Source organism: Papilio polytes, unplaced genomic scaffold (assembly GCF_000836215.1).
Source record: "Papilio polytes unplaced genomic scaffold, Ppol_1.0 DF822067.1, whole genome shotgun sequence".
In the NCBI taxonomy this organism is placed as follows: Eukaryota; Metazoa; Arthropoda; class Insecta; order Lepidoptera; family Papilionidae; genus Papilio; species Papilio polytes.
Window position 1 is genome coordinate 5,041,930 of NW_013527137.1, and position 16,555 is coordinate 5,058,484.

The window sequence follows — 16,555 nt, forward strand, 5'->3', positions numbered from 1 at the left end:
CAAACCGAGAACCCGCGTCTAAAACAGGTGTCTAGAATGAATACTATATTAAAAAAACCAATCAACTCAATAATTCAAATTGTGTCATTTGTTTTTAATCTAAACATGTATTAAATACATCCTTTGATGCATTGTTTGCTTAGATCTTTAAATAATTGATGTAATTTTTAGTCGAAATTCTTTTCACGCTGTGTGCACAAAAACAAAACAGTTTCTGCTTATTGTACCATATTCAATTTTTTTATTGTTAATTCCCTCCGTGTTCATATGTGACAGGAAATTAATTCTGATAAACAGTTCAACCCAATTGTTGTTAAAACATTTTTTTTTTCAAAATAATTGGGGGATATCAAGAAGCTTATTAGGAAAGATTTTCTCAATAACAGCTCTACCGAAAAAGTATTCCGACCTTATAGATTTCAAGTTAAAGAACGTTCATAATTCTTAAATCAAATGTATTGTTGTTTTTTTTTTTCATTTTGTATATTCCAAATCATATAATTGAAAGATGAATTTAAACAAAAAGATGAAAACATTAAAATCGGAACCAGAATAGATTGTTTCAATCTGTTTGTGTCGTATTGTATTTATATAAGAAAAAGTGTTCCACGAATTCAACATGTTGTTTCTAGTAATGCGATTGTTGTAACCTAACACCGTTTCCCGTCTGTTGCTATTTTAGAATTCTCAAATGGATTTTAACAAAGCTGTACAGTAGTTGCGTCAATTTTGTTGCTAAACATTTAAAATACAAAACAAATTATGAATTTGTTGTATTAAAAATAACAACATTATGAATTGTTGAATAATATTAATAATTATAACAAACACTTGATTCTTTAACGCAACCTTTAAAATTTATATTCATTAATTAGTAATTTAGGGCAACCTTTAGGTTAGATCAGAAAAACGTTTCTGGGTGCGGCAAGTTTTCAAGAAGAAAAAGGGTTCTGTAAAGGTACATCATCAACAGGATGTGAGAGTGGTCATAAACATAGACTTTTAATAATCTTAGACCCGATGTCTGGTGTCAGGAATGCAGAGTTTATATGCCGACACTCCATTTTGACCCGAAAAAATCGATGTTAAACCCGTCATGGAAACCCGAAGCCTTGGTAGTCTTATGCGGTAGCAACATCAGACTAATGGTTTTTTATCAATAATTGTAGAATATTTTCATGGGATTTGCTTCTTTTATTAGCTTGATAATTGAAACAGCCGTCTTGTATAATACCAAGGAATGTCAATTGGTACCGCATTATGTTCTACTTAAAATTAAAAGAGGTTGAAAAGAAGACTACTGAATCGGCTTCGTCCGGTTATCGACTACATTTTTTTAATAATCGGTATTTTTATGTACATTTTGACATATCTGTTATTGTCCCTTAAAAAACAGATACAACTATGTTTTTGTATTTCGACAGTGTATACTAACGGTTATTAACTTTTTTTTGAGTCAGTTTAACAAGTTGTCCAGGTGTCATCCCATCAACGACGTGTTTGTTCACAAAGAAATTAATTAATGCCTTCTTTTGTTTTTTGTATACCTTATAAATAATATGCAATGTCACTGTTATTATAGAGGGAAACTTACTCGACGAAAACGGACTGGAAGTTAACATTCTCACATCTCAGTACGACACTTCTATCGAATCGTATCGCGCGTGCTTTACAGATTTTTTAAATTTACCAGACAGTATTTTTTTTTTTTTCTAATGTGATTTAAAATATCGATTCCCATTTATTTTTTAAATTCAGAACAATTTTTTTTAATTCAATAACTTCAAAGGAGCGTCCAATTCTTCATATTTGCTTTTTTAGGTTGGTATTTTATTTTCTAAATTTTAATTAAGTCTTATTAAATTATTTTTATTCCTTTCCGTAAATAATCTTTTATTTTTTATTATTATTTTGTTCGGTAAATTCATTTTTAATTCATAAATGCATTTTTTTGTCCCATTATTTAAAACACATTCAAAACCAGTTTGCTATTTATTAAAACATAAACCGTAAATGCGAAGGTCGATATATCATAAATAAGACGTATCCAATGTTTATATTTTTTTCTCCCATTACCTTTATAACTGCTTAGTAATCGTCAAATTGGCACAAAACCAGCGGACTTTTATACGTAGTTATTTTTTGTTAATAGTCATTCAAATAAATCAATTACCTTTGATATAAATTCGTTAGTGCGAAACTAATTTATTTATATCTTGGCTTGACCTCTACATTTCTCGTTTTTGTTAAAAAAACACGTTTTAGTCTAAAGTATTCAATACAAAGCTGATCGTAATTAATTTGTTTTAAAAAACGCCAAAATTTTATAAGTCAGAATCGTAAATATACAAGTGGTCACCTTAAGGAATTAAATTTGTTATCAATAGTACCCCAGGAACGGCTTTCGTTAGACCATTTTGTGGCAACAAAGTTGAAAATAAAAACGGCAGCTACTAGATATAAGTCATTTAGGAAAAATGACAAAAAATCTGCAAATTTTCTGATGTTTGGGATACTTTCCGCGAGATAATTTAAGTACCCCGCTGTTAGACTCCTTTTCGAAACGTGAAAATGTTTCGAAAAATAATTAATTGCCACTACTATAATTAAAAGTAAAATAAAGTAGTTTACACTTTCAATTATCTAACTAATATTATAAATGCGAAAGTTTAGATGGATGGATGTTTGTTAGAGTTTGTAGCCTAAACGGCTGAACGGATCTCAATGAAATTTGTCATAGACGTAGAGAGTCTGGAAGAACACATGCTCACTTTTGTTTTTTTTTAATTTCACGCGGACGGAGTCGCGGGCGAAAGCTAGTATTCTATAAATAGCTAAGGAACATAGTAAATAATTGAGGAATCTTCGACATCACATGTAAATGAGAAAGACAAATATAAAACTGCTTTTCATCGCGGTAAATATTATTTGATCTAATTGACATCCGGTTCATTAATAAATGTATGTGTGCGAGTATATTGTTTGTTTGTAAAGTTTTTTTAGAAAAGATATATAAATCTGTACTATTATAATAAAGCGTAAACACACACTTCTTTGTTGTCTAAGATGTCTGTAAATACAGCATATTTTTGAATAGTCCTTTTTTTAATAAAAATCCCTCGCACACGCCACGCTTTAGGCTATATATTTTTGCGCCATTAAGTTCAGGGGGTAAATATTTTGGATAAAAACCCTAATGTGGGAAAAAGACCATAAGTTGATGCCAACATCAAGGAAGCAAGGTTGCCATGATTTGTCATCATGTCATGTTATTTTGATATTTTCAATTGATAATTTGACAAATGTAAACAATAAAATAAAGCCGCATGGGAACAGCTATAGAATAAACTTTGTCAGATCTCATATTGAACGTAATGACTAGATAAACATAAAAATTAATTTCTTACTTCTATCTTATCAGAAAGAAGCGTCTTATACAATTTAATGCAATATAACCGTATTATTTACACTTACACTTAATTACGTTTCTTTTAATAATGAATGAAACTTTGTCTCACGAATATATTTGATTGTAAATCAATTTTACACCCATTTTTAAACTCGAGAGTTTTCAAGCAGCCGCGCAAAATAACGAACACTGTCAAAATCGAGAAGTAATTGACGTGTGTGACGAATATTTCGCCGGATAACCAACGTTTTTAAATTCCATGTAATCTATACTAATATTATAGAAGAAAGATTTGTATTTTTGTATGTATTCGATTCACGTAAAAACTATTGGGCCGTTATCAAAAATGTTTTTACAATTAAAAAGCTACGTTATCAGTTACATAGGCTATATTTCTCATTGTTTTTTCACGCGGGCGAAGTCGTGCGAAACAGAAATGAGAAATATAGAAATATAGCGGACATTAAATGAATAAAATTTCCGCCATTTTGACATATTTGTCTCTGTTATTTCTTAAGAATAAAGTTCTATAATATAATATAATTCTATTATAGAAATATTAAACGAAATATCTATTCTATAATATCTTAGTTACTTTAAATCTAATCACACATGAAGATGACAATATTCTTTGCACTCAGTAATTGAACTCTTGCTCAGTAGGTTATCGTCGTAAAAACATGCCGATTAAACCTAACATAACGGTGGTAATAAAACTATCGTTATTTGCCGCACACTGAGAATTCAAGATAAGGAAGTATAATATAAACAAACATAGTATATGCAGTATGTCGTTTATATACCTTGATTATGTTACATTCTTCGTTTTATTTCTACGAACTAACTATTGGTCGTGAAATTAAAAATGAAATAAAAAATATAGCCTATGTACTCACAGATACTCACCTTTCGAATGGAGAAAGATTTTTTAAAATCGGCCCAGTATTTTTTATCTGTATCAAATACATACAAATATACAAATCTTTCCTCTTTATAATATTAGTATAGATAACAGCTAGTCTTATAAAGACTATTTCAGTAAAAAAAATTTTTTTGCTTGATTCGGTTTAAATTACTTTAATCTGGCTCTACTTACTGATTACTGAATTAGTAGAGAAAGCGAGAGGTCTGTCAGGACTGCAGCAATAGGAGGTCCGTGGTCTCTGGTCCTCTGAGTTAAGGGCGTGATTTATGGTGTTGTGGTTTACTTGAAAAAAACTGTTTGTATCACACTCAGAAAGAATGCGAATCAAAACGACTCTTAACTCTTCAAAATCAGTTGTTTAAGCTAAACCTAATGTAAACCCTCATATATCAAATCATAATGAACTAACACGATCGAAGAATTTTATAACACTCTGTAAAATAGCAAATATTTCTAATAATTTGTTTAACTCTTGAGACTTTATTATAACTAATTAAACGTCGCCACCGTTAAAATAGACGTGAGTGCTAGCTGTTTAATAATTCCCTTGCCTTAATTTAAGTCTCTTTCCTTTCTCTTTTCTTAAGAGGTTCGGAAAATTGGATTTTACAGTGGAGGAGACGCGTAGGAAAGGAAAATGTTATTTATTATGTGCGTCTCCTCCCCCGGTAATTAAGGTATGGAACGCATCTGCAATTGCGGATGTTTATAGACAGCGGTCGGTTTCCATTTCGGTGGATTTAGGTGGCCGTTTGCTCGTTTGCATCTCCATAATATAAAAAATCATTTTAATATTTTCTAATATTGCATATTTTATTTACAGACACTATGGGGGGTTGGTTGAGTCAATTATGGTGGGGAGGTGACCCGGACAAAGTTAACCCAATCTCCGGTCTAACGAGAAGAGAGGTACATGCCGTGCAGATGTCCTGGGCTCCCGTTAATAAGAACTCCGTGGCCACCGGCACTGAGCTACTCAAAAGGTTGTTTTAATATTTTATCTCAATAACAAAGGTCTCTGATAACACTGTAAAAGTCAAATATTTAATAACTTTATCTGTAAAAATAAGAGATGTTTACACTAGCTGTAATACATAATTTGCACGCGACTTCGTTTCCGCGGATTTAAAATTTAGCTTAGTGATAATGTTGCTGTTTTAAATCGGCCCAATAATTTATACGTTTATCCGATTCATACAAAAGTACAAATCTTTTCTCTTTATATTAGTATGATAGTTTTCTTCCGGGCCGTCGTCCGCGTGAAAAACAAAAGTAAGTAGCCTATGTGTTCTTCAAGACTATGTCTACATCTTTGCCAAATTTCATCGTGATCCGTTCAGCAGTTTAGGCTACAAACACTAACAAACAACCATCTATCATAAACTTTCGCATTTATAATATTAGTAGTAAGATAAATATTAATTTATGTAAATAATAGAGAAAATAGGAAGGGTAAGCAGAGGTCATCATGACACACCTTTCGCTCTACTTTTATTGTGTTGATAGTCAATAACATAAAATATCAGTACCATTACTTATACTCGTAGTCTGCTCTTTCAACACTACGGCTATCAATTCAGTGAACCTATAAAAGCCGTATTGTATATGAACGACCGAATTCAATCTGACTCCATTGTGAATGACATTTCTGTCGCTAATAAAAATAAATGTGATACAATATCTGGCTTCTATAGACTCCTGACTGACTATTCGTTTTTTTTCTTATGATGATTACATTATGATAAAAATAAAGTAACGTTGTGTTACTCTTTTGTTTTTTTTAATTCCACGTGAATGAAATCTCTGTCGAGACCTAGCTACATTATTAAAACAATTGAATTGTGATTTTTAAAATCATCTAATTTGATTCAGATTTTTCCGCGCCTACCCAAATGCAAAGGAATTCTTCAAAATGATAGCAAAACTATCAGAGGAAGAGTATTCGGATAATTTTCAATTCAAAGCACACGTCATCAATCTAATGGCGTCATTAAACCAAGCTGTGACGAACCTCAACCAGCCAGAAGTTGTCGCAGTTATGATGAATAAACTCGGAGAATCACATAGACGGAGGAAAATTCAAGAACAACATTTTCACGTAAGAATTGTTAATACTTCTCACCTGTTTTATACATGGTCGTAATATTGCATCGGTCGAGCCATAATTATGTGGGCTCTACCACTATTTATGTCTTTTGTAAATCTTACATAAAGAAAAAATATTTTATTACTGCACTGCAAATAGGTTTTAAAATAATCAACTATTTGTAAGAGAATCCTACATTGTTATGTTTTCTAATCAAGACAAGCTGAGGCAATCTATTCTTAACTTATACCCGCGACTGCGTCCGAATGGAATTAAAAAAAAGCAAGTAGCTTATGTGATCTTTCAAACTTCGTTCCACATCTATGCCCAATTTCATCCAAATCCATTCAGCCGTTAAGGCTACAAACTCTAACAAACATCCATCAGTCTAAACTTTTGTATTTTTCTAGTGATTTAGCTAGGAAGGTCTTTTTTAATTCAAGAAGGGTTTATTAACTACTATTCCTGTCTGTAAATTATATTTTTCATCTGCCCTACAGGATTTAAAAGAGGTAATTGTGAAGATGTTCATAGAAGTTCTGAAGCTTGATGACTCTACACTCGGCGCGTGGGGCAAGACAGTTGGCTTTTGGTATAAACACATATTTGAAACTTTGAACGCAGACGAAAGTAGATAGCAACTTATTGTATGACTAAGAAATGAATAAACATTTACTCTAATTAGATAATAAGAAATGAGACATTGTATGTAATGTAAATAAATTGTTATCTAATTTCATAATCATTTGTATAGAATTATAAAGAGCTAACTGTAGAATGTAGGGCATTTATGAACTGTTCTTATTCTCGATACTTATTTACTTTAATAATGCAATTTATTGATATTACAAAACCAAAAAGTAGATATTAAACGTAATTTTAGGAATATTTTTCAATACTTCAAGAGTACTGAAATTTTTTTTTATAAAAATATTGACTCATACTATATGTATGTAAATTAGTGTGTTCGTTTGTGTTTAGATAATTCATACGTTGAAAATAAACCAGAATATATTTTATAAAAAAGTTTTGTCTAATTTATTCACCTCTTCAAGAATGATTTTACGAGTATGTCGAATCTGCGCGTGTGGAATTCTGACGCGTGGACGAAGTATATTATTCAATGAGAGACTCGTGACTGAAGGGATGTATTGAAATTTAAAGGAAATGAATCGTGCGAGAACGTGGCCAGCATCAAACTTTCACGGCTCTGAATAATGTAAGACTAACATCCCAGACCGTCGGGACTCGATGTTAGATTTTTTTTACAAAGGTCGTGGAAAACTTTGACTGCCTGTTTACATTTGAAAGATGACAAAGTAGATGTAGTAAACATTATAATATATCCAATATTATAAGCTGATAATAACATTGATAGATTTGGAAATCATTCCACAAACATGATGCCGAAAAAAGGAACGCCACATGTAACCATGTTAACGTCCTCTAAAAGGTGTAGTAAAAGGGCTCCATACAAATCTGCTTCAGAGCGCTCGTACCTTTGATACCATAACTGACGAGAAAAATGAAATTTGCTAATACCAGAAAAAATTCAATTATTAGTGGAACTACGACTTATAAATCACAAACGTTATATAGAGTGGTCTTGTCATTTCTTATTCTGACTCTGCAGCAATATTTTAAAATGTTTGATCATTGGATGCAAAAACTGCGTTATAATTGTCAACAGGATTCGTTGCGATTTGCTACTTTTGTTGATATCCTATTGCATAATACTTACGCATATCAGATGTCAAAAGGTTATGCTATCTTGTGACTTTACGATATAATTTAGATCATGTGACCAAATGGTTGTTTGTTCAACTTCTTTAGGTCACTTTGATTCGATCATTGAATTATTCGATGTCTTCCTCGCGATCATCATCATCTTTCTCCTTATCGTACTCCTGTAGGGTCGGCGCAAGAGGTTTTTGTCCTCCATATAACTCTATCATACGTCATCTCAGTCATGACTCCCTTTTTGATCATGTCACCTTTTACGCAATCCATCCATCTCTTTCTAGGTCTAGGATGTCTTCCTCGCAATATATGTTTGCAAATGGAAAGATGACCCAGTGTTTAGACTTAATTTGTACTGTTTAAATTTATTAATTAAACGTTAATACTTTTAACCAAAAGTTAATCGATAAAAACTTTTGTGAGAATCAACTTTTTTATTTAAAACTGAATCTTAATAGTCAAGTGCTGTGTCTCATTTAAAAAATTCTGAATCACTGAGCTAAAGTATAAAAATAGTTAATTTTATAACTTCTATTAGTATTCCCTTGGGACACAGTCTTTATAATCCAACTCTATGGGGTCGGCTGGACTGCACGCATCTCGCATACTAAGTCAATGTTTCTTGTATAAAGTACATGGCGAGATTATAAAACATTTCGCTTGCGAAAAAGGATTTCGGAAGCATTATTTCTCTATATTGATAGTAACACGTGCAACGTAAAGTATAACAAAATTATCAAAAAAAAGGTAGAGAAAGACCATAGAAAGTATGGACGAAAGCATATGCTTAAGGGAGTGAATTCAGATATATCGATATACTGTGCCGACCCTCCTTAAGTACTAGGGCAGGTTACTGATGATAATAATAAAAAAACTGAAATTCACTCTACTTTTCTCCGATAGTTTAAAACTAAAATCCATTCAAATACGAAACTACTAACAATAAAAAAACGCCAAGCTCTACAGCCGTCTAAATCTGTTATATCAACAAGCGAACAGATTTCTTAAGCGTTTAATGAGCTATAAATCAAACGAGACATTCCGTTGAGAGGAATGCATTAAGAATTTATATCCCATCAATATTCTATTAAAACATTTAATATTTAATAGATAGAATACAAAGAGTTCGGTACACGGACACGGACAATGGGTCGTTAGGGATCCTTATCATCGATTAACCAATTACAAGTCAGGTACAAGCCACTACGGAACTCCGCCCGCTATTTATATTTATGACATGTATTCTTTTACGACTCCTATTAGGGTTGTCACAATTGATGCATAAATGATACCAAAGAATCATAAATGTGACAGGTTTTACATGCAATACAGTGTAATATTTACAATAATGACCTTACTGATGTAGAAATAATTATATCGCTATCCTATTTCTTAGTCCGATTGCTACTTTAGTCTCTACCAAATTCCTTTACATTTATCAAGAATTCAAAGACTAATGCAACTTTTTATTGAACATAACGTCATTATTTTTATTTGTAGCAACCCTAATAACGACTTCTTTATTTAATTAACACAACACACCTGCAGTTTTACGATCTTAAAACAACGCATTCAATACAAATGCAATAAACTCACGCTACATCCAGATGTAGAGGAATTAAGTGACTCTGTACACGTTGTCTGAATACATGCATTTAATTTATCAGTTTACAGTTGTCAACACGCATTTAATTCAATAATATCTTTCGAAATAAGCATTTACTACAAACATCTATTAATAAAGTAGATTTTACAATAATTTCGTATTAACAGCACATAGCAGACAAATGAGAATTTAAGAATCATTGGAAGCTTCTTAATATTGATATTTTTCATTTGATGAATTGTTTAAAGTTAAAAACACTAGATATAAAACCGTATAGACCATGAATATGAATGATTAATTAAAAAATCACTCTACAAAACCAATCAAGTTATTTGATGTAAGAACGAAAACGGTACGAAACTGATACTCGCAAAAATTACACACCTGTCAAAGAAAATACTTGCTTTGGTCTACTCTACAATTATCAACGATAAAGCAAATATCTAATGGGTTTAGATATGCTTGATTTATTGCTAGCTGTCGCCCGCGACTTCGTACGCAGGTATTAGAAAACATACGAACTATATAAATAACAAAAAGCTAAGTATCTTTTGGGAACCGGGCATTTGTCGGTGATGAACCTTATCCCATCTGTACTCCAGACTTTGTTTTATATCTGTGCCAAACTTCAATAAGATACCGTTGTCGAATAATTGAGTAAACATTAAAAAATTAAATTAATGAGTCCCACGGGAACCGTAACTATTCCCGGGGTAAAAAGTAGCCTAAGTGTTCTTCCAGATTATGCTCTATAACAGTGCCAAATTTGATGGAGATCCGTTCAGCCGTTTAGGTTACAAACGCCAACAAACATCCATCCATCCATCTATGCTTTCGCATTTATAATATTAGTTAGATATGAATATGATATGATATATGATAATATAGTCTTAATAGTGCTTCTTAGCGTGACATTCTATTTTGTAAACTTAAGTAGGTCATTGTGCAAATGTCAAATCAAAGGGTGCGGAATGTTTCGGGTGTACTTAGTACTTAAACAATTCAAAGTTCATGTCGCGCCCTTATTATGAGGAAAGTATCGAACAAAGGTTCTTGTTAACTTATTGTTTATAGTTCGTAAATGAACTTTGTTAAGGTTAAGGCAATATCCGACCGGGAATACAAATGCCGGTAACTGGCACACTGGCATACAAGCGACTGGCACGCGCCAGACACATCTTGTAGACGCTAACTAGCCAGTATTTTGTGACAGAGGGAGAACGTGGACGACTTAAATGTATACCTAACTTAGGATTTCTAAAGATAGATCTCGCTGACTCTACTACTTCTTTATTTTCTCATTTCTTTAATATTTGATGGAAATTCCTTTCCCCTTTTGTAAAAAATTGGAAAGTTAATGAATATTGCTGTTTCCAGAGTGAGGTACATTAAATGTAGATATATCTAATTGATTTTATGGACATAAATAAATTGGTGGGCAATGACTTTTGTACATAAATAATTCATGCTGTGTTACTGTTGTTTGTGTTGCGGTAACTACTGGATCTTCAAGTTAGTAAGAGAATATACAATACAGGGAATGTGTTACGAAACAAAACACTTTTGAACAATTTACATTCGCATTCCTTTGATGTTATCAACTCGTTGAAAATATGTTGGTATTTAAGAGAAATACATTTACCTCTTTAAAGCTACTGTTCGAAATTATTTATTATTTTGGAAATAATTTTGGTGTTTTATTCCAATGTTAGTGGTAACATAATTTGGAAAGTCTAATCCACTCACCTCTATAAATGGACATGATATAAGGCGTTTTATTTTGTATCTATTTGATGTTTGCCTTTTTGGCGTTAGCGGAATCAATTTCTAGTAGTAGTGAGGATTCGAACTAATAATAGAGATAAAAATAACTGTCACTAACATCAACAGGCCCTTTTATGTAACGGAACAAAAGCTGTTATTTCCAAGAAGTAGCCTATCCATTGTTAAGGATCAGTGTTATATTGTGTCCTAGAGATAGATTTTTATTGTTTTATAAGTCGTTCTTCCGTCAACCACAAAATAGTGGACGTAAAGAACAATCTGTTTTCGAGACATTTTACGTCACAGCAACTGTTTGCGGTTTTACTACTATTTTTGATCTAATAAATTGATTACAAATCAACATGGTGTTTGCTTTTGTTTCTCAATTTATTGTCGTCGTTTCTTACTTCAATGTTTGTAATAGAAAAAAAGCCAAGATTTAAACAAATTAATGATTATTTATATAAAGATATGTTATTACAGTCACGGCCTATAAGTTAGGTCATTTGAAGACCGTAGTATCTTTGATGATTGTAAAACCTAGATGAATAGAGGAGCCAACTTAAAGATCAGTAATTTTATGTCCACTCTAACGTAAGGGGCGCAAGTAAACACATCAACTAAATTCCACCCTTAATGAGATACGAAATTACGTACCAAGGAAATTTGTTTCAGCTGTTTATTCGTGTTAAACGTGACCTTACCCCGTAGTAAACAACGCAGCCCGCTACGACATATTTCAGATTTTCAGTCGGGTGCCAGTCGTCGCCGGGGGTGCACGTGCGAGTAATTTCCGCTTCCGGCGAACGTGACGTTACGCGGGAAATATTCCGGAAAAACAATCGTGTGGAAGTGTGAGTAGTCTGATTATATTACATGTACAATTAGAATTGGCTTTGCTTGAGTAGTTTTTTTTATTAAATAAATAATGTTTGCGTTTATGTAGATCGGTGCTGATCTTTGAATTGGGTCCGTTACAATAATCCCACAATTGAAGAACATTTTTTTGAATTATTGACGTAGACTTTAGATACAAACACGCACACACACGCGCGCACACATACACACACACGAGCAACAAGGGAACATACTAATTAACGAAATAAATGTATTAGTATATTAAAATAAAATGTAATGTGTGAAATGTTAGAACGGGACATTCTGACACAAGTATTTTTTTTTACTCGATAGGATATCCCAACAACCTACTAATAAAGAGAGAAATAACAGTACAAATTTTGTTTATAACTACTCAGTTTATTCCTAAGTTTAACTTTATACCCCTTTATTTGTCAGAGAAGAAACATTTCTTAAATTGTAATTCCTTACTCGTATACAATAGCGTCGACAATTCGACTGGGACTCGGTATAATGGAAGCGACCATAATGGTAGAGTAAACTACAACAGCTATGGTTTAGAGCGATCGAATACAGTGCAAACACACCACTATTATAAGGTCTGAAAAACACCGATAGAGGTAGAGAGGATGATGTGATTTTACCTTTATTGCAATATTTGATAGCGTGTCTTACTGGCTTTATCTGCTCTCCCTGATTACCTCTAGACAAAAATTGGAGGCAGATATTTTATTTAGAGAAGGAATACAAAATAATGTTTTAAAATATATTAAAAATCACGATTTTTCCAAAAGCTATTTAGATTAATATTACATTTTAAAGTGCTTTCGTAAAGCCTCATTAACATACCAAAGGTCTGAAAGGATCTTAATAAAAAATGACAATCCTTACTCTCGTATTCTTCAGTAACGCGGCAACTTTGAATGAGATCACACGTGTTTAACAAATTTACCGCGTCTATTGTTAATACATAATAATTCAATTAATAAAGTGTCATCATTTATTATTGTTTTAAAGGAGTCAAAGTGATTAGTGATGTAAAGTAACTCAAAAGGTAAAAGTTCGTTTCTAGTGATGTGTACTATTGGACAACCTTTACGTTATAAGGTATAATTCTTGGTTTTAACTGCATAAATCCGCGTTCCATTTTCAAACAAAATTTAACTACTCACTCTAAAAAGCAACTTAATTATTTATTAAAAACATTTCACTTTATAAGTCCCTTTTTACAGTAACATTTGAAACGTATTTTTAAAAGCACATGTATGCTTTCCTTACCAAAAATGTTTGTGATTTTTTCCTTAAATATAAAAAAAATAAAGTTGCTTATGTCGCATATGAAAACATTTTAAAACCGCGACTCGAGGCGGTATGATCCGACCACGCGCGTAATTACTGTAACGAGTTTTAATAAACTGCTTGATGGATGATTCAATTGTTTCAACATTCATTCAATAATACTATTAAATTTCACAACCGATGTCACAAGTATTACAATATTAATTTGCGTGTATAATTAAATGAAAATTATGTTTATGTTTGATTATCAAAAAGTGTACTGCGCTGATTTTAAAAATATCTGTAACAAATATACCTCCAGTATTTGTTATAAATACCATTTGGTTATTTTTTTTAAAGTATACTTTCATCCCTGATTACTTTTTCTTATCTAGGTTAAGATAGTAAGTAACAGGCATCGCCATAGGGTTAAGGAGGCGGAAACGTAAAATATAAAATAGGTACATTAAAAAACTACAGTACTTCGAAATACTAAGGTGCCTACAATTCTACATAGATTATTCAAAATCGATTAAAAAGCTACTAATAGAAGGGGATTTCGTCATACGTTAGCAAACCTTCTCACTTGATCATCGGCAGTGAAACTTAACTTTGGTTAAATTGAACGAAATATCCGTCACGATTATAAAACTATTTTTAACCTTTCATCATGAAACTAGCTGTTGCTCGCGACTTCGTCTGCGTGAAATTAAAAAATGTAGCCTATGTTACTCACAGATAAATTACCTTTGTAACAGTGTAAGAATTTTTAAAATCGGCCCAGTAGTCTTGAGTTATTTCAATATATACAAAAAAGCAAATCTTTCTTCTTTATAATATTAGTATAGATAATATCACCAGGTGCTCACTACAGGTCCTCACCGAGGAGCTCGGAGCCTACCCTAAGTAGGCCTGGGGTAGGAGGTGACAAGGCTGTAGTCAACCACGCTGGTCAAGTGCGGGTTAATTGTTTTCACACATATCTTTGAATTTCTTCGCCGATATGTGCAGGTTGCATCACGATGTTTTCCTTCACCGTAAGAAAGTCGGGTAAATTACGTGTACATGAAAAATCGTAAATCACATTAATACATAGCGGGATTCGAACCAAAGACCTGTAGATTTACAAGTCAAGTGATGAAACCCCTAAGCCACCGGAGCTCTATAGAAAACTCTAATTTTAATAGACCACCAACGTTTAATTCAAACAATTGATCATATTAAAACTGTGTTATGTCAATTAGAGACAAGAAGACACGCGTCGAAAAAAATAATTAAACACAACTCAATGGATACTTAAACTGGAGAACAATTAAAACGTCCAATTTACAGTTTAATTAAGACCGTACGTTACAATACATTTAACTCGTATTTATTTAAAGTGTCTCGGAACCTTTTCTATTACGTCGCTGTGGGACTTGGCAATTAAATAAACTTTTTTTTCTACTTTATGGTTTCTGATAAATTCAGACTGCCAGATATACTTTATTACACATTTAAAAAATAACTCAAACTGGTTAAAACCTGAAGTAAAATAAAAAAAATCCGAGTATAATAACAAACAAGTGACTATCATGAATAGTTGCGAGAACGTATTATTAACATCATCGATAAAATTTGAATGAGGTTTGTTGTACTTTACGCGTTAGTGGCGCTGCACAACAATTTTTTTCGATTACATTACGAAAACAATGCCACGAATACTCATGATAAGCCCTCAGAGGTGATTCGTTCAGATTTCTGCTTTCGAGGAATTTTAAAATACAGCGTCATCATTGAATCATTTATAGGTCAAGAATACATACTGCATTTAACTTATTAATACGAGTATATCACGTAGGAATTTTCGAAACATGTATACTGCGTCATGTTATTCTTGTAAATAAACTTAGTGATCTGGTGACCAGCACATTTTGCGAGAAAATTTTCGTAACGTTTCGTATAACTTTTGCCACACGATCATACTCGTACACATTTTCTTGTTAACGAAAAAGGTTTCACATTTCACTATATCGCCCACTTAACTTCAATCTGTAGTAAATTGAAGTGATGTGGGCGATACCGCGTAGGCAGTTATCATTTTATTTTACTGCTAGTATAACTCTGCAGACGGACTAGCATATACGTATGCCTTGATGTTTGATACGATTATTGTTCACATTTATATTGTTTTAAAGACGTAATTTGTGTTTGACTATTTGTTGATAATGAATCCAGACGTTTGCGGCAAAATATGACGAAGGCGATTTGAAAGTATGAAGTAGTTACATACTGTGTCTACCCTCCCTAGGGACAAGGGCAAATTGATAATTAAGTAGTAAATATTACAATCATACATACAAATTCCATTAAACTCTTCAACAGCTTTTGCATGTTAGAATCATAACGAAACATCCTGTATAAAGAACATCACGACCTTGTCACCAGTCACACAATGAATACTAGAAATACGAGTACAGAAATACTCTTGTATATTTATGGCTTTAAATAAATGGTCAATTTGCACAACGTTCACACAAAGGTTAGGCGGGCAGTTAAAATTGGATATACAAATGTTTGCCTTTCGATATCGCTTCGACGTTAAACGGTAGAGTTGAAAAAAATTGAAACCGCTTAATTTATTAACTGAATTCATTTACATTCTTTTATATTTAATATGATTATTATCTTAATTAACTACTTATAAATACAATCCCGTAGTAATCAGATAACCTTACTTATGTTAGACAATCCTAACAAAGCAACCGCTCTCTACGTCTGTGTGGAAGCGATAAACTCAAAAGCTACTGAACAAGACATCGTACCGTTTACTCCATAGTATTCATTTATGAAAAGGCTTTGATGATACAAATTTTCATACTTATAAATGTGAAAGTTTAGATGGATGGA

General features: G+C 32.4%; 2 protein-coding genes across 4 annotated transcripts in view; both read left to right on the forward strand.

Annotated features, from left to right (window-relative positions):
* The first annotated feature begins 1,683 nt into the window (after positions 1–1,683).
* On the forward strand, positions 1,684–7,382 carry LOC106107078 (globin-like). The gene is made up of 4 exons (XM_013287778.1): positions 1,684–1,821; positions 5,158–5,317; positions 6,207–6,432; positions 6,921–7,382. Exons 2-4 carry the CDS (start codon positions 5,163–5,165, stop codon positions 7,056–7,058), a joined length of 519 nt encoding a protein of 172 aa, XP_013143232.1. The 5' UTR covers positions 1,684–1,821; positions 5,158–5,162; the 3' UTR covers positions 7,059–7,382.
* Positions 7,383–12,297: 4,915 nt separating this feature from the next.
* LOC106107066 (globin-like) overlaps positions 12,298–16,555 on the forward strand; it is a 9,395-nt gene continuing 5,137 nt past the window's right edge. Inside the window, exon 1 of one of the 3 annotated variants that reach the window (XM_013287758.1) lies at positions 12,298–12,384. The gene's annotated coding sequence lies outside the window, so the exon portion shown is untranslated. Of the gene's footprint in view, positions 12,385–13,311; positions 13,496–16,555 lie in introns of those variants that run through there. The other 2 variants (XM_013287760.1, XM_013287759.1) reach the window with 2 other exon arrangements.